The 19,137-nt window shown below is 44.0% G+C and overlaps 1 protein-coding gene across 3 annotated transcripts; it reads left to right on the top strand.

The window, feature by feature from the left end:
• Positions 1 to 240: 240 nt before the first annotated feature.
• On the top strand, positions 241 to 2,134 carry HELT (helt bHLH transcription factor). Of its 3 annotated transcripts, none has more exons than XM_079307163.1 (4): positions 241 to 548; positions 917 to 1,021; positions 1,167 to 1,263; positions 1,390 to 2,134. In XM_079307163.1, exons 1-4 carry the CDS (start codon positions 522 to 524, stop codon positions 1,881 to 1,883), a joined length of 723 nt encoding a protein of 240 aa, XP_079163289.1. In that variant the 5' UTR covers positions 241 to 521; the 3' UTR covers positions 1,884 to 2,134. The 3 variants fall into 3 exon arrangements, with proteins under 3 accessions (XP_079163289.1, XP_079163288.1, XP_079163290.1); XM_079307162.1 differs by having other exon boundaries at positions 1,387 to 2,134; XM_079307164.1 differs by lacking the exon at positions 241 to 548 and adding an exon at positions 720 to 801 and having other exon boundaries at positions 1,387 to 2,134.
• The last annotated feature ends 17,003 nt before the right edge of the window (positions 2,135 to 19,137 follow it).

Genomic DNA, 19,137 nt, shown 5'->3' with positions numbered 1-19,137 from the left:
ACTGGGCGGAACAGCCTATTAAGGGCTTACTTAATTACTTTAATGACTCTGGACAGGCTTTAAAATGCAGTCAGCGCCAGGGCTAAGGGGAGGGGTAGGGGGTGCCGGGGATTTGAAGGCTGGCGGCGGGGACGGGGCCGGGGATGCGGCGAGCGGGACGCAGGGCGCGATACCGCGATACCGCGCCCTGCGCCCCGCTCGCCGCATCCCAGCCCCGTCCCCGCCGCTATTGTGGGACAGTCACGTGTGTCCCCGAGGTCCACGTGGGGCGACACAGCTGGGCCGCCCCCGGCTGCGTGGACGGGGGCGAGGAGGGGGAGAAAGGAAGAAGAGAGAAGAAAAAAAAAGCCCCTCATCCCCTCGCCCCCTTCCACCCTGATCTTTAATGCATACACATTCCCTCGGCGCCGCTCGCCCCTAATCCTATGGGATCAGCGGGCCCGTGGAGGCCCCCCGGGGTCCCCCCCAAGAAGTGATGGCTTTATAAGGGGGCTGGAGAGAGAGGGGATGCAGAGCCCACCATGGCCTCCAAGCTCAAGGAGCGGAGGGTGAGTCGCCGCCTGCCTTGCGCGCACGGGTCTGCGGGACCGCCAAGCCGGCCTGGCCCCGAGTCCTTCGCCGCCTTTCCCTTCGAAAAGCCCCCCAACAAAAAACAACCACACCTCCCTCACTAAAACAAGCCTGCCCTGCCGGGGCCGTCCGCGCAGTCGGGGAGCCACCAGGGCCGCGCGGAGAGGACGGCCACCGGAGCATCATTCTTCCTGAGGCCGCGTCGCGCCCGGCACCGCTGCTCGGAGCGGGGTTGGGGACTGGCTTCCCTGGAGGGGTCGAGACAGGGGCTGGGGGTGGCTGTCACGGCAAGACTGGATCTATCTGTTTTCTTCTCCACCGCTAACGCGCCCCGTATGTTTTGCAGAGGACGCCGGTTTCCCACAAAGTGATTGAGAAGCGGAGGAGGGACCGCATCAACCGCTGCCTCACCGAGCTGGGGAAGACGGTGCCCATGGCTCTGGCCAAGCAGGTAGGCGGGGGGAGCAGCCCCTACGCCCTTTTCTCCCCGGTGCGCCGCGATATCCTCCCTGATACGGCGGGGTAAAGGGGCGGCCCAGTGAAACGCAGAGCAGTCTCAGGGGAGAGGTGATACCCACCTGCCCTGCCCATTGCAGAGCTCGGGGAAGCTGGAGAAAGCGGAGATCCTGGAGATGACGGTGCAGTACCTGCGGGCCCTGCACTCGGCGGACTTTCCCCGCGGCCGGGAGAAGGGTAGGTGGGCGGGAGCGACCTCCCGCGGCCCCCGCCGGGTCACTCGCGGCGTGGGGGCGGCTTTCCCCGCTCCTGTCCCAGCCAGACCCTGAGGAGCCCGATTCCCTTCCCTTTCCTTTCCAGCAGAGCTGCTCTCCGAGTTCGCCAACTATTTCCACTACGGCTACCACGAGTGCATGAAGAACCTGGTCCACTACCTGACGACGGTGGAGAGGATGGAGACCAAAGACACCAAGTACGCCCGCATCCTGGCCTTCCTCCAGTCCAAAGCACGCTTCGTTACTGAGCCTCTCTTCACCTCCCTGGGCTCCCTTCCGGAGCCGGACTTTTCCTACCAGCTGCATCCTGGGCCCGAGTGCCCCGGGCACGTCCACAGTCCCGCCGAGGGCGTGCTCCAGCCGCCCTCGGGGGGCCCATTCCCCTGGCACGGCGCCGCCCGCAGCCCCTCCCTGCCCTACCACTTGCCCAGCACCGCCGTACCCCTCGCCAGCCCCGGCCAGCAGCGCAGCACCTTCCTCTCCTCCGTGCAGGGGCTGGACCGCCACTACCTCAACCTCATCGGCCATTCCCACCCCAACGCCTTCGGGCTGCCCCCGGGCCAGCACCCCTCCATGCTATAGAGACTCGTCCCGCCTGAAAAAACCACCTATTTATGACCGCGGACACTGCGGGTTCCACCCGGGCGCACCGGGAGGCTGCCGGGGGCAGGGAGATGCGCAGGGGCCCCGGATGGCGAGGAGCTCCCGGGGGCCCAGACCTGCCCCGCCCGCCCTCGCCGAGGGCCTGAAGCTGTGCCCCCACCCGCTCGTCTTCCCACCTCCGGGTTCAGTGCCTGTACAAGTGATGCCTTGGAATAAACGCTTATCCCCGCCGCTGTTTCTTGTTTCCGTGAGGGAGCTTCCTCGGGTGGCCGTGGGAGTCTCCCCACGCATCCACCCAGGGCAAAAAAAAAAAACCCGAGCGGGACGTGGGCAGCGAGGGCCAGGGAGCCTGCTGCACGCACCGGCCGCGGCCGGCGCTTCGGGCAGGCGGGGCAGGGCGTGACGGCCCGGGGGTCGCTGCCTCCCGGCTTCTGCTCCCGGGCTGTCACCGGAGGCTGGGAGGGAGTCCCGGGGTGCCCCGAAGGAGGCGGATTCCTCACTCCCCGCAAATCCCGCGGGTGCTGCCCTCCGACGCGCCCGTGGAGAGGTGCTCCAGAGGCATGCGTTCGAACGGCATCTCTGGTGTGTTTTGCCAGCGAATTTGTCTCCAGCGCAGCTTGTTCAAAGGAGGATGAATAATGGTGAAGGCGCAGGTCGGGGCGGGGAGGGCAGGCGGCCGCTGCGGGGGTGCGTGAATAAAACCAATGGAAGCTCCGGGGGCGAGTCCTTCAAGCCTCGCCGCCGGCGCGGAACCGCGGCACGGCTCCCTCACGACGGGGCCACTCCAGCCCCGCCTGAACCAAGCATCCCGGGTGTTTCCATAGCCTCTGGAAGCAGGGCAGCCCAGGCATGGCCGGCGGGGCCGGAGCCGTCGAGGGCTAAATTAACTTATTCCAGTTGGGTGGGGAGGCTTTGAGGAGATTTGACCTGGGCTGTTTGCCCAGGTCGCGGAATGGGTTGACCCGCAATTTGTAAACCAACCCGACCCTTTATCCGGAGACAGACAAAAAGATCTTCATTACAAAGAGTAAAAAGTGGAATGTGTATCTTCCATTTAACCTGTAAATACAGGAAAAGCTCCTATCCCAGATTAATGGGGAAAAGGTCACACGGCGGGATGATGGTGAGTCAGCTAGGAAGGGGAGAAAAACATCCCCGTTTCCTCGGGACACCTTTAGGATGGTAAAACCAGAGGGAACCTCTATTTCGGTCAGAACAATATGTGCTCAGCCAAACACATACAGCAGCAGGAATGGCTGGTGCCTATTATGAAAACACATGTCTAATGCTCATTTTTATCAGCACTGGGTGCAGAATATAGACAAAATGCTACATGACTTTTATTCTGTGTGCTTTAAGCTTTTGTGATCCTACTCTGTCACAGAAGCATTAAAGATACGGCATTTTCCTGAAAATATAAAGATATTCTACGTTTTAGTCCCTGTTAACCAAATGAAACAAAACTTTCCTTTGCTAAGTAGATTTTCTCTCTGGGATTAGCAGAGGGCCACCATGGTCAAAACTGGGGTCATTTACATATAATTTTGAAAACTCGCACTGGTCCATGACAGTCTTTGTCTCTCCAATGTTGCTATCCTGGATTTGTTTTTTTTCCTTTTTCTTTTCATTTTCATTTAGCTGTGGAGGATAAACCCCTCTTTGGCTTTACAATGACTTTAGGATAAAAGTCTCGCCTCCCTCCACTCTTTCAGGCCTCTGAGCTCACCCTCCTGCTTTTGGCCCCAAAATTATTTTGTAATTTGCTAAAGTCAGCTGTACCAGGCATGGGAGCTGAGCTGCCTTCCCAGCTCAGATCCACACCTGTGCACCCTGCTCTACGCACACAGGTGAGCCAGCATAGGCAGTGGGGTACAGAGCTCCCTTGGGATATTTATCCCCTGTCCTTTGACAGTGGTTCAGGTCATTTGTCTCAATATTATTTTACATTTCTGTGCCTATAGGAAAGAGAGTTTTGGCCTTTCCCCCCTTGGATTTATTTTAACTCTGCCATGAGCATCCTCTTCCAGCTTTGGTGTGAGCAGGTAGGAACTGGATGGCCCCTGTCTGGGCCTGTTAAAGCTGTACCTGGTCCCAGGTGGAGTGCCTGTCTGAACTGGCAGTGCTCATCTTCTGGCATAGGAGTGCCATTTACTGGTGTCTGGCAGCATCTAGCACAGAATAGAGTGGGATTGCTCCTGAAAAGAAACTATTTTAATTCCCAAAGCCCCCAAAATAGATGCTGTGTTATGTACCTGCTTGGCTAAAAACCTTAGTAGTGAATTATTTGCTCTGTCATGTCCTATTCTTTTCCTTCAGCTAGCATCTTTCTCCTTCTTAGACTTTCACATCTCTTTTGCCACAGTTTGCCTTGCCTTCCTTTCCCATGCCTTTCACGCCCTCTTTTCCACCTCTTTTCCCTGCTATCAGAATTCATCTCTTTTCCTCACACTTTCCATGTCCTGCATGTACTGCAATTCTTCTTACCCCAGAAAACAGTTGTACAGCATGGTCACACATCAGTAATTTCTTTATGTTGAGGGCAAATAATCATGTTGGGATTAAAAGACAGCGAAATGTGAGTTCACATTTCTGCATCTGATACTGACTCTCTGTTGCTATTTACTCAGACAGTTGATGTTGATCTTTGTAATATTGCATTATTGAAAACATCTTCAGCTCCCTCATTTATTCCAAGGATTTATTTGGATTATTATTTAAAGCATCATCAATTAGATCAAACAGACATAAGTAGCCTGTGCAAAATCTCTCCATCTTAAAGCTTTATGTTTTCAATAGGTAACAGGCAAAGCCTGGAAGGAAATTCTAATGTCTCACTTTAATTATTTTAATAAGTAAAGAATGTTTATGGACTTTGAGCATATATAACACAGATCAGAACCCTTCTTTCTTCCAATGGTTTTGTACCAGTCTGAATGCATTATTCAAAGACCTAGAAGCTTTGCTGGTAGTGCCACACAGTGGAGTTTCCAGCCTTGGAAACAGAGCTGATGCCACTGAACAAATCCCCAAATTCAGGACAATACAGTCATTCTTGGGGCATCTCATCAATCAGGTCAGTAGCTAACTAGAAAAGAGTACTTTTATTGTACTTTGGGTTGGTTCTCTGCTTGCAGCACTGGACCACAGAGAGCTAGCTGCATCAGCACCCCTACAGGGACTGAGCCATGATTTTGAAAGAAGCAACTGAATGAAGGAGGTGGAACTGCACCAATGAAAGCTCTTAATTACAGATCTATTCCAGTAGAGATGCACACAAAAATTGGCTTCCTAGTGGTATGGATATGATCCCTTTCCCATGGTGAAGATCCCACCACTTTATAACTCTTGTGGTCTCACTGCTCTGTGGAATGCTGCTGCTATTCCCTAGGCTCAAAGGAACTCCAGGGTAGCCTGCATGGTTTAACCAGGATTGTGCTTAGGAGAGCAGCAGGTCTTAGGTGCCAGAGTACAATGATCACCTCAATCAGATCAGCTTATTGCCCTTCTGCCACATTCTTGGAGAGAACTAAATAGTGCCTAGAAGTCCGGGGGGATGGTTTTTCCATTATAAATTGAATCAACTACAAGGAGGAAACCATCTGTTTGCCTGAGAAACAGTCTGCATATTACATACATGCTGCTGAAGCAGCTGCAGGCTTGTCCAGCAACACTTTTTGCAAAAGCAGACTTTTGGAAAGAAACCCTCCAGACACAGTTCCATATTTGCTGAGATATAGTATCTGATCTCACAGATTTGCCTCCTGACTTGGGTGAGTCTCACATCGTCATGTCTATTTCTAGCAAATTTCCCACAGAGTGCATAAAGGCTGTTTTAGGAAAAGAACACTGAATTCTCTTGAAGAGAAAAGTGATTATAGAAAGAAGTATAAGAAAAGTCATTTTAATATGTATGTAACATTAAAACTCGGATACCTACTCATGTAACAAACTTCATGTAGAGTGGCATATTAAATCAAACAAAACTCATTTTAAAAGATGAGGAAAAGCAGGGTTGAAGACTACTGGATGAAGCATCAAATGGGAAGAAAGAGGAGTAGTTTGTAAGATTCAAACTCAGAACATTAAATTAGGAAATTTATTAAATAAAAAAGTATTAAACTTAGGAAAGAGAATGTTTGACATTCATCTTCAAGCTACAGCAACTAAAATGTGCATTATGCTTCATCAGAAGTAACACAATTAATTAGGCTGAAAACCCCACTTTTGCTATCAGGAAATCTAAACTTTAGCATGTATGCTCAGAAAAGTTAATTTTTAATTTTTAATTACGGTAAGAATATAACACCTCCAAATGCAGTCATAGTCTCAAAAAAAGGAAGCCCTCCAAACAAGAGAGTTCTTCAAGGCAACAGGGAACCCTTCATTACAGGGCCTGTGACTCAGTTCTTATGCTTTTGATGAACATCATGAAGTTATTTTTATCCCTGCTGAGGGCTTAACCCAGAGCATGTAGAAGGATTTACACCAGCTCACCCTGTAGTACTTTAGGGAATATTGTTTAGGGAATATTGGTCTCCTACTAACTTTGTGGAAGTGCCTGAACTCTCATCTCTATCTCTTGTGAATTCCAGCACCAAAATTATGCTTTCAGTCCCATAAAGGGTGCAGGTATTTAGAGTAGGACACTGTCCAACTGGAACCTTTAAGACCAGAATCATGGCAGAAAGTGCCTTCATTGTGATTCAACAGCCTGTACCTCCATCTCCCTTGCCCTTAGTTCCTAGCCTGAGGCTTAGACATTCTTCTAGGAAGTTGAAGTCTCAAGGATGAATGCTAAAAACTGTTGTCCTCTTTGGGGGCACCTTCTCATAACCACTCTGCCCCTACAAAGCAATTTCGGTGTTCTTTGAAGGAACCACTGTGTGCTGGTTCAACCTTTCAAAGGAGAGATCAGATGGCAGTCAGCAGGGGAGGGTTTGCTCTCAAGATACCAGCTTGAAGGAGATGTTCAGTTTAGAATCACTAGCAGGAAGTTGTGACATGGTTTCAGTGCTTTCTCACTGCTAGGGAGGAGAGAGACTGTGGCTTTTGCACTTCCCTCCATTCTCCTCCTCTGCAGATATATGATTATACCATTGTGTACCACACACATAGGAAGCTTATACAGGCCCTCTTCCATAGTACACCTGGATTCAGTTTAGTTTTTCTCAGTAATTCCTAGTCTGGTTTGGCTGCTATTTGTTTAAATGTGGCTTTATTCAATCCTCATAACTTCCCATGCATGCTACATTAGTGCTGTTCCAGGGGAAGAATTCACAGAGATTATTACAACTAAGATATAAAATTGATCTTTTTTCACTTTTCCCCCAAACTAAAATGCACTTTAATGTATCCTAGGGAAACCTCAAGGTTTGCTACATCTGACAGGTTTTTGATACACCTGTACAACGTTATTCACTACAAAAGGTGACACCACTACAGCCATGAGTAAAGGTTAGGGTATAGATACTTCTCCTAAACGGTTTCTCCTGGTAGTATGGGAATAATTTACCCTCATTATCAAATTGCTGCTGGGGTTTCATGACTGGTATCTGTAGAAGGAACAATAACAACAAAACCTATTGAACAAACCCCACATAGCTTCAAACAGAGAAAAGTGTAACAGGGATCACTGACATTCACTGACAACAGATTACCAAACTAAAAGAACTTCAGGAAGCCCTGACACAATGTATGTATGAGTATGTATCCCACCCAACACAATTATATATTGGAATGTTCTAAGGGAATCAATAAAACCTGAGTCTGTCATATTACATTACAAAATGCCTTTTTATCATAGGATGGAGTAGTAATTTTTCTATGCCATAAACCTTTTTTCATATAGTACCTTCTTCTCTCTTAAAGAAAAGAGAAAAAAAAAAAACTAGTAATGGAATTTTATTATGGAAATAAGTGTAATTGTAATTGTTATTGTAAATTCTCTCTGATATCTGGAAAAAGCAATAAAGTAACTGGAAAAAAAGTATGAACAAGAGCACATAATTTACTACATAATGTCAAAACCTGCTAGACAGCAAAGATCTAGGAAAACTAGTACAATTATGATAAAGGTACCACTGTCTACAAGGCAGCATCTGCAGAAAAGAGAGTATGTTAAAGCAAACCAGAGACTCCTACATGCTTGTTACCCATATGCATGTACTGTACATATATTCTTAGCTAGTGCAGATGGCAGTTTCCTGGACATCCATAAAGCTATAGTTGCTTCCACAAGAAGAAGGCATGGTGGAGTTGCATGATCAGAGAGCTTACCAAATAGGTAAGTGATATATATTTCAGTGGCTCCTAATGCTCATTTTATTAGTTCAACTCTGCAGTCACATATTTATAAAGATATATGGGAACAAAATAACATAATCTTGGCTTAAATACACAATTATACTGATCATGAAAGTGAAGTCATGTACAGAACAGATCCTTCTGCCTCTGGTACTCAGTGCATAAAATATTCCTCCAAGAAAAGATGCTGAACTAGGCACAACACACTTAAAGAAAAGGCCAGCCTCTATCTGTGTGCATCTGGAGGAGTTAATCCAACTCTGTGAGGTCAAATGATCTTTCCAAGGTGAGGAGGTTCCAAGCAGCAACATGGCATGCTGTCCTTCACCAAATATTAAATCTTCTGTAAACCTATCTGCAGCTCTCCATGCTGTAGCATTACACCTTCTTTCCAGGAAATTAATATAAAATCATAGAATGATTTGGGTTGGAAGAGACCTTAAAGATCATTGAGTTCCAACCTCCCTGTAATGGGCAGGGACACCTTCCACTAGAAGACCAGGCTGCTCAGACCTCCAGCCAGCCTGGCATTGAAGACTTCCAGGGATGGGGCATCCACAACTTCTCTGAGCAACCTGTTTTGGTGCTTCACCACCCACTCAGTACAGAGTTTCTTCCAAATATCCAGTCTAAACCTACACTCAGTTTGGAGCCATTCCCCCTCGTCCTGTCATAACAAGCTCTTGTAAATAGCTTCTCTCTATCTTTTTTGTAGGCTCCCTTCAGGTATTGAAAGGCCAAAATTAGGTCATCCCAAAACATTATCTTTCCCAGGCTGAAAAATCCCAATTCTCAGCCTTTCCCTATAGGAAAGGAGCTCCATTTCTCTACCTTGGTGCCCTTGCTCTGAACTCAACTGTGCTGGACTCTCCTTCCTGTGCTAAGGACCCCACAACTGGATGTAGCACTCCAGGTGGTGTCTCACCAGAGCAGAGGGGCAGAATTTTCCTCGATTTTCTTAGTCTGTTGTATATTACAGTTAGCAGCTGTGTTAAAGTCAGCTTTGCTTTATACTCCCAGAAAGAACTTCTAGCACCTCTTCACAAAGCAACTTACACTATTGGATAGAGCAAGCAACAAGTAGGTAAAAGATGTGCATGCCTAAGAGAAGTGTACGACATAGCTAGAAGGACAGAGAACTGGAGAACACAAGTGCTGTCCTGCTACTCATAGGAATATCCTATGTTAATTTGTAGCAGTTTTGCTAAGGGGTCTTGGGGCTGTATTTGGCCAGCTTTTTATGAAGCTCTTCCAAAGAAGATTTATAATCAATTTGCCTTTTCAGATTAAGATCAAATAAAGAGAGAGAATGATAACTCTTTGCTAATGCAGCAGGGAGAGTTGCTGTTTTAGCAGGAATTTACAGGGACTTTGAGACTAGAGTTCTGGAACAGAGAGGTAACAACTCCTGCCAGCATCCAGCTTCCTAAAGCCCTTTCAAAAAGTTTTTCAGGCATTGTAACTGCAAGCAGAAAAACCCCAAATTTTTTTTATTTCACAGAAATGACAACAATTTGTTAGGGCACAGCATCCAGTCATAGCTGGTCAGGATATAAGATAAGGACTATAAATAAGATAGGTCCACAAATATACAGGCAAAGTGCTGGCAGGTTTCATTCCTTACCAGACTAAAATAGAAGGATGTGTAGGGACCAACTGGAATTTTTCATTCATGTACTAGGAAAAATAACTTTGTTAGAAAGTAAGACCATTCTAGGACAGCATCTTCCCTGACTGCAACACCATACCACAAAAGAAAAATCTTTTGAGCAGTGTGATAATAGAAGAACATACCAAAATTTATGACCATCTGACATGAACTGTTAGCTATCTCAAAAGAAAAGGTCTGAGAATGAATTAATCATTGTAAGCAATCTTTCTAGTCAAGAGGGATAAACAGGCAGCTCCCAAGGATAATTTATTGGACTGATTTTATTTTCTCCCTTTAAAAATAAGTACATTTTCCTTGGAATATATATCTTTCCCCTTTGAATTTTGAGAGGGGGTGGGATCAATAGGTCAGATTCAGATATACAAGAGTGGGAAAAAATCAGGGCAGCTGAATCCCACTCTCATTGTTGCCTGGCAAGTAGCCAAATTTATCTGCTCAGATATTTCAAAGGGGCTAGACATCTCCATGCTAAAATATTGCATTTAATTTTAAAAATCCTGGGTTTTGTGTGGCTGTTACACAGTTAGCAGGTGTAACAAGTCCAGCCACTAAACTGGAACAGCTGTGCAGTTGACAAATACTTTTAATATACTAGTTGCATGTACTACACACCAGGTGGAAAGAATTTTATGTGGGGAAGAATGGGTTATTTACCATTTCTCTCCAGCAAGCACTGTTTCAGACAAAATTGTTAGCTATCCACTAAAGGCCAGTGTCCTTTCTCTATAATCTGGTTGTCAAAATGTCAAGCTCAGAAGCTTGAATCCCTCCACAGCACTAGTTTAGCTCCAAAAGTTTAGTCTGCATAATTACAGCCATGTTATTCCCCTGCCACCTTTGCCACCATGAAGTAGAGGGTTTCAAGGACTCTATGTATAAAACACCTACATTTAAAATGAGAAAATTGATATTATTAAGCACAGGCAGACTAGAGGAGAATTTTGCTTTACACTGCTTTAAATGGAAATAAATTATTTTCTCCTCTCTTTTCCTTTCCTTCATTATAGTCACTGAAATTTTACCAGCTCTGGCTGCTAACATGAGTGAAGTGAATAATGCTGTGTTCTCATAAGTGTACTTAAGAACTGGCATTTCATTAAAAATAGATACATCATAGCATAGCCAATCTTTAAACCTATTTTTAGAAAAAGAATTTATTATTATTTAGAATTCTTCAGCAACCAGTTTTGATGCTGAAGCTTTGTGTATTTTAAAAAGAAAGATTATGCTTAGACAAGGTGCTATTTTGGTGCCAACCCCTTACTTGTCCAGTTTCTTTCCATTTTTGGAACAGTGCACCATGTTAAAACAGTCTCACAACCACCATTTTTTCTTTGTGGGCAAAGAATTGATATTTGCCCACATCTGACTACTAGCATGTCAGAATCACAGCTGAGCTTGTTCATAATCTTAAATTACTGGCTCCTTTTCAGAGTGGATAATGCCTGGCATTTGGAAAACATGCTGAGCTCAAGGAGTAGCCAAATATCTCTCAAACTCCTGAAAACTCAATGTGTTGTCCCTATAACTAGACCTCCAGGGCTACTTTAGACTGGTTTTCAAACCTTCCCTCCATATCCTAAAAGAATGTGTCATGATTATAATCAGACTTTAAACAGAATGTAAGGACACTAAATTACAGAATCATAAAATATCTGGATCGGAAGGGACATACAACGACCATCAAAGTCCAACTCCTGGCCCTGCACAGGACAGCCCCAATTAGATAACTGCCATTTTCAAGAAAAACAGGAAGCTATGCTAATTATTAGTCAAATAGCTGTGTACTTATCCAGCAAATTCCCAGAAAAGTCGTTGATAACTTCACAAATTTTTCTAACTATCATAGTTAACATTCTAACAGACACCAGACTGTTAAATGATGCTTGCTCAGATCCTATGAATGAGGGATAATAATGGATCTCCAGGGATGTCACCACTCATCATGGTTCAGTGTTATTGTCACCATGATTTCCAAGGCTGTATTGTCTTACGACTTCAGCATAAGATACATGGTCTCCTGAGGGAGACACTGAGAGTTAACTTCATCTCAATCTCCAAACTCCTCCTTTATCACGGCATATGTTTTTTCTGTAAGCTTAAAATGCTCCTGCATAGTTTGAGGCAGAAAAATAAACCAATGGAAATAAAAAAGACTCTTCCTGTTATCATGCTGATGCAATTTCTCCTTGTGGGTTGTCTTCTGGTACTTCAGCAGCCTCTACTTATTCAATATATCACAATTTCTATGTGGTCCCGATGATGTAGCCCAGGACCCACTGTCATCCTGAAGTTCTCTAGGAGATGAGATTAACCAGTTGACAGATTAGAAAGAGCAAGCAGGACCCTACTGACAGAGGATCCCAAGTTGAGATTAACTAGATGACCTTTAATGTCCCTTTCAAACTAAACCATTTCAGGATTCCATGATTACTGCCAGGTTGCAGATCCAGATTCTTCTCTAATTTCTCATTTCTCCTTTTTTCCTGCATTTCTTCAGACCATAATGCAACTATTACTTTGTACTATGGAGTAGATCTTGTAGTTTCCATGCTATTTTACCCTATATCCAACTAATCACTAGTAGCCAGTAGGAAATGCCAGTAGGGAAAAAAAAAGCATAATATGCATTGTTGATAATGCAGTGTTGACCCTGCAAGGATTTGCTGATTCTCTTATAAGCTCAGCCTTATGCATGTGACTTGAGTGCTACCTCATTCAGATTTCAGAGGAACCAGATTGGAGAGGAAAACTAGATTGAGGTAAAGTGCTGATCAGCAGAGATATCACAGGAGCTGGCAGGTCTGGAAAAAAATAATGGTCTTAATGGTACATTCTTCCAACCTAACAAGGACTCTGTCCCTGAAAATGGCCAGGACAAAGATTAATGGCTACAAAACTGCCACCCTGCAAAATTGGAAGTAGGATCTCAGCTGCAGCCCTGAGCTTTTCTACTGAATTTTAATCCAGAGGGATCAGTCAGTTCTAACCCAGTAGAAGACAAGTTGTTCAAAGGAAATACCATTGCAGGAGCAATGCTGTTTTTCTGTACCCACCCTGGCTTATCTTCCTGGCTTCTACATTTTTTGGATCTGCTTATTTTCCTTCAATTTCTGTGAACCATCCTCCTCTTTAGACTCAGATCCCAGCCTGAACTGAGGTCTTTCACCAAAGACACTAGGCACTTATGAAAGGGAAACAATCAGTTTGCTCCTAATTATTTCTGTTAAGGAGGTCTCTCCTTAACAAAATACCAGAGCCTAGGAGAGTGAGTAACACATTGCCAGTACAATTTCCAGTGATTTTAATTCTTAAAAGATAACCACAGTTATCTTTTGGTGGTGTTGTTGGGCAGCACTGTTCAGGCACAACAGATCAGATGCTGTTCTGGTTTATAACCTCGGACAGCCCAAGTGAATGCAGGAGCTGCCAGCTTTGCACATGCCCTGTGCAGGGCAAGATGCCCAGATACAAGGGTGCTGGCAGGCGTGCCTCCCTTTCCACCAGCCCTGCAGGAACGTGCCTTCCCACTGCTGCAGCACCACAAAGCGGGTGCAAAGCAGCTTTCAGAAAGACCAAGCACCTCCAGGTGGTTAAGGGCAGAGAGCTGAGGCAAATGTCTGTGGTGGGCATAAGCACAGTCCAGCAGGGTTAAAAGCGAGGCTATCCAAATTCATCCGAGACCTGCAAGTCTCGAAACACATAAACCCTACATGCGTCAGATAAAGGAGCCAGAAAGAAAGGTGCCCCCTAATGAGTTTTTTTTGCGCTTGGGTGAGCGAAAGGGCTGCTTCAGGAGGCTAATAACTGAAAACCTTCCAGGCTTTTGTCCGGAGAAATGGCAGGCACTTTCCATCCCTTTGAAAAAAAGAAGGCCTTTCGGAGTCTTCACGAGAGATGTGGATTTTAAGGGCGACCTTAGGTCATACAGAACTAATCAAGCGAAAACAATAAGAAAATTAGACTGACAGTCAGCAAGTATCTGAGGACTTTATCAAAAAGAATTAGGAATGGACAAATTCACTGGGAGCAAAGGATCAGATCTGCAAGGTGGCATTGTGTGGTGGGATTAAATTATTTATTCATTGTTAATTTATTTATTTATGTATGTGCAAATGACCTAGCTGCTGCAGGTGCTGAGGAGTTTCTGAAAAGGCCCAGTTTTAGAGCCAAGGCTAGAATATTGGTCCATTTAACTCATTCTTTTCCTTAAGGCGATCAAACAGTGACTTTTATCTAGGAGATAGAGGAGGAAAACCATATGTGTACTGGGAATGATGCGGGGTGTGAGCAGCACTAAGTACCCAAGTATTCCAGTCTCATTCAAGAATGCTGTGCAGTTTAATGTCCAGCAAATTAGCAAATGAATGCTTATGTCAATATGTGAAAAATCCCTAGTTGGTTTAAACAGATAAAAAGCCTCTTGGGAAATGGCAGAAAATGCAGGCTTTCTCACCCTGTCTTTTTTAAAGAAAGAAAGAGAAACAGTACTTATTAAGTTTTCCCCAAACTTACAAAAAGTTGCAGAAAACATCAACAACCTACATCGATGCTGGATCTTATACGTGCATGAAATTTTTCCTGTGCTGCTACTGGAAAAATACAAAAATCTTTTGCACTCTTTGAATCACATATTTGCTATTCAGAAGAAAACAGTTAAAATCTGGGACAGTTACAGAGCCTGTAAGATGCCACCCTGCTACTCCTCTCTTAAAGGTACAGGCCATCAAAAGCCCTGGAGATGGTCCATCTTTGCATTTTTCCCTGATTTATAAATTCTGCCTTGAAGATGAAATCCACAAACACCTCTCATTTTTTTCTTCTCTGCATTTAACCATTTATAGGAAAGGGTAAATTGTCATCTCATGTTTCCCTTGACCCAGCAGAGCAAAGCCACAGTAGGGACTCTGTGTACAACATGACCCTGGGGAAAAAAGGAACACGAGATCTCAGCATGGGGGGTGGAGGCAAGAAGTCACACATATCGAAAATGACAGCGTCACATCAGTTAATGCCACGTGATGAGGGAGTCCTGCTGGGGCTTATGTCCTTCTGCAGAGATACATTTGAAGGTTGGCTGATAAGGAAGAGTTTTTACTAACTCCAGAAAGGAATTGTAGATACTTGGTCAGGAAAGATCATAGTGGATTGTCCTTTTTCAGGACAAGCATCAGTAGCTATGCTAGGGATCATAAAACCACCCCATGAGTCATGTCTTGGAACCAGAGAGGCAGGTTTATCCACTTCTGCTTTGCACATGGTTTTCCCTCCTCTTGGCCATACTTAGGCCCTCTTCTCAAAACCAGTGTTCATCATGTCATATTGAAGAAAGGGCTACTAAATAAAAAATTGAGGGAATTTTAAAGAAGAAATATCTTTAATATTACTACATTTAATACATTACCTCAAACTAAAAGCTCAATGAGCCAATTTTTCAAGCTGTGCAAAATAGAAACAACATAGGCCATGTAGAAAGTCTGTTTCCTCCCTGGAGTGATAAAGTCCTCCTTTCTTCCCTGAATATAATGTGTGAAGATTAATTTGGTGATTTGGTCACTAATACACTCCCACTTGCCTTCTGCAGCCCACTGAGAGCTGTGACACACAGTAAGCAGGGAGCCTGCTGACCTATGCTCTACGTCTATCAGCTGTCAGGGTGCCTTTTAAAATGGCAAGAGCCAAAAGGGGAGTTAAATAGCACTAAGTGTTCAGCTGTGTCAGGAACAAGCACCACAGACCAGGCCTCCTCTTGGTCATAATTTCAAATGGATTGAGTCCCAAGTCCTAAGAGAAATACTTACTATCAGTATGCAAGGACATGATCTAGAATTATTCTTGCCCCCAAGACTATTCACTTTCTGTGCTGAATCTGACATCAATTTATTGACAATGTTTCACAGCTTTATGTCATAGGCAAAATTCATTGCTACCTGCCTACTTTGGGTGTCACAGTCATTAGATAAAATATTAGTATTTCCATGAGTATTATTAATATTGGAAGTAGAATACTTTCAGTATTATGTTCCAATTCTTCCACCTTTGGTGTGGTGTTCCCTTCCCAAATTGTGTGTGGAATAAAAATTCCTTTTTTGCTGCTAATTAGGATGTTTTACTTAATGTCTTACTGATGTTTTACACAGAAGAGTCAAAGAGTGGGCATGAGTCTTCCCTCTGCTGGAAAAACAAGCTGGCTACCTACATAACTGGAAAGAGCTGCCTCAAGCCAGAATCGAAATATGACCTTCTGCAGGCAGGGCTCATGCAGGACCAGAGGGAGGACAAAGGAAAAGGTGACTTAAAGTGTCTTAGCACTCACCAGTACACTTTGCTCAGGGATGCCCAGGAGACCTTCCCATTTGCTCTAACTATTCCCTGGTGTCTGAATGTTTTCTGGTAGCTGGTAGCCCAGACTGCTTCATGGAGCAGTAGATTTCAAAGACACTAGATTCACAGAGCTAATAAATGAAATATGGACAAACTAAAACAGGGACACCTTGCTGCTTCTGGAGCTCTGTATAGTGGCAGAGGAGTGGGCAAGGAGCCGAATTCACACAACCCAACCCCAAAAGAAGATTCTCCCAGGAACCACCGGACTCTGAAACTCAGCCTTGAATAGAATCTCATCAGCTAGTGCTGTTGTCATCAACTAACAAGTCCTACTGGCTGTGGTTGCAAATGATAGAATATAACATTATCAGAGATTTTAATAGACTTTCATGTAGAGTAAAAGACTGAAGTGAAAGTATAGAAGCATCTTACATTGCTTACTGTAATTAAATTCTGACTTCTCTAACATTCTGTGTTTAAAAGAACTCTTTCCTTCAGAGATGCTGTGGACAATTATGGGATGTTAAGCTCAGAGTTAGTAAGGCTGTGCTTCAGTACCATCTGTCCATGGCACTGAAGGACGCATGCAGATACAGATTTTGCTTCTGTTTCCATATATATAAATTAGAGACCTGAGCAACTATTGCTTTTGTATTTAAGATGTATCAACTGTTATTATTGCTATTTTTAATTGTTATTCTTATTCTGCCATTGGTTTAAGATGTGGACCCACAGAGCCATTCTGCCTAGACCTCCTCTGCGCCATCCTAATTTAGGCAGCCCAGGCACTGAAATCCCTGGAATTTTCACAACACTGAAGGTAAAGGATGGTATCAGAGATTTTCTCAGCTGGATTAGCCTTCAAGGAAGAATAACTCCCAAGTGAGACAAACCAGAATATTATGTTACCTTTCCAATGAAAATTTTAACTCCTTGAAAAACAGCTTTTCCAAAGAGATCCACAGATTTTACTGAAAAACAAAGATTTCTTCTTAACAAGAAGGAGACAAAGTCCATTTAAATGTATGATAAGTATTGTTTTAGCATTTTTCAGCATAAAGGTTAAAGAGAGGAAAAATGCACAAGATCAAAAAAGATATGCAAAAGTAGAACAATGTTAAGAAAGATATTACTATAAAATTCCTGACAGAGTGGAACAGATAGTTTGCATTAATAAATACATCAGTGAGTGACCTAAATAACCCTTCTCAGAGAATAGGAACTTTGACTTGGCTGATCAGACATTCAGCAACACAAAGACTAAGGTGGCAAGTGCAATGCAAATCTGCCCTTTGGGATCTGGTCTATGATGACGGCTGCTACCACACAAGTGTTTTCAAGACCCCTTTATATTTTCCCTACCACTCAAAATGTGCAAGTGCTGAAACTGAAACACTGCGTTAGCCGCCTGTGCCAAAAGTCAGAGGGCCCAAGACCCAAGGACCATTCTGAACTACAAACATATCCATTCCTTCAAACTCGGCTTAGTGATAAAAAATGAACTGGATTTCTTTCAAATATTACAATATTAAACAAGACTGGCCTTCTTTCAAGTATTATAATATTAAACAAACTTAAATACGTTCGTGGGAGGAAGGATGAACTTTCAATATACTTACTGTGTGGCTGGTCACAGCTGCTGTTGCTCTTTATATAGTCTTCTGAACAGTGTCTGAGATAATATATACAATACAGACAGCAGGGAGAAGTCCAAATACCCAGCAGCGCAGCCCTATTTAGGTGTTTTCAGGAAATGAAACAGGGAATTAGCTGTTTTGCTGGCACAGATGCATATTGTAACCTTCCTCTCAAGGCAAGAGGCCTGGCAAAATTTGCTTTGGTTTAATTTAAAGGGAAGACAAGGAGAAAAAAAAATCAAAGAAGCAAATTGTTTTGCTGAATACCATCAGAACAGAGCCCCTTAAAAAGTCTACAGAAGTAGAACTATTTCAGAGAAACTCTGCCACTTCCAGAGACAACATATATACTGTTTCTTATACTTCGATCTGGAATAAGTACATGAAAATACAATTTACATACAATCAAATATATTATTGCTTAGAAGAAATGGCACTTTCACATTTTATACTGATTAGAAGCTATCAGGGGGAAATAAAACCACAAAAAATATGCAGATAATTTTTTTCACATCCTACAGGAGGCTACTAAGTGGAGGGAAACAGCTTCACAAAGTCTCCCTGACTGCCGAGATGTTGCAAACATCCAAGAGTTAATTAAAAGTCAAGTGTAAATACACAGCAAGGTGCCTTGTCTAATTCAGAAAACTGGACTAAATGATTCAAGAGTTTCTCCAACAACTGTTATAGTCTTTTACTTCTTTTTTCCCCATAAAACATCCCATCTAGATGATCTAGGGAAAAAAGGAAAAGAAAATAGCAGGTATGACATCACATATTCCTGGGACGGAGAATAGCTCTTTCTCCTTCTTTACAGAAACCTAGGAGGTTATAGTGATAATTCAAAGCCACATTACAAAAGCAGCATGAAATTATGAACTAAAAGTGGAAAATAGATTTTGTAGACCTCAGCTGCTTTTGGTCTAGTGGCAATTCTTGTGCAAGTAGCTGAATTAACTAGTTTATTTCTGCATACAAAGCACATTAAATTGTAGTTTGCTGATGAAGTGTCCAGTAAGAATTATCTAATTGTTACCAGTCACAGAGAAATTGAAGCAATTCCTATAGATGAAATTTTAAACTGTATGAGTTGGTGCAAATATCCCAAGGAAGTGATGGCCTTATGCCAGAGTTGTACACTGTGTACTCCTGGCCCAGGGTTATTCCTGTAGTCATGCATCAACTGCTGATGGAGGTGAAATTAGTACATCAGGCACACAAGTGTGCCAAGTCATGATGGCAATGAGAGCACTAGTAAGATGGCTGGACAAAGTAGCAGCCTTATCTTTCCATG

This window comes from Erithacus rubecula (genome assembly GCF_903797595.1).
Source record: "Erithacus rubecula genome assembly, chromosome: 5".
NCBI lineage: Eukaryota > Metazoa > Chordata > Aves > Passeriformes > Muscicapidae > Erithacus > Erithacus rubecula.
The sequence above is the reverse complement of the archived record's forward strand: the minus strand, read 5'-3'. Positions and strand labels throughout refer to the sequence as shown.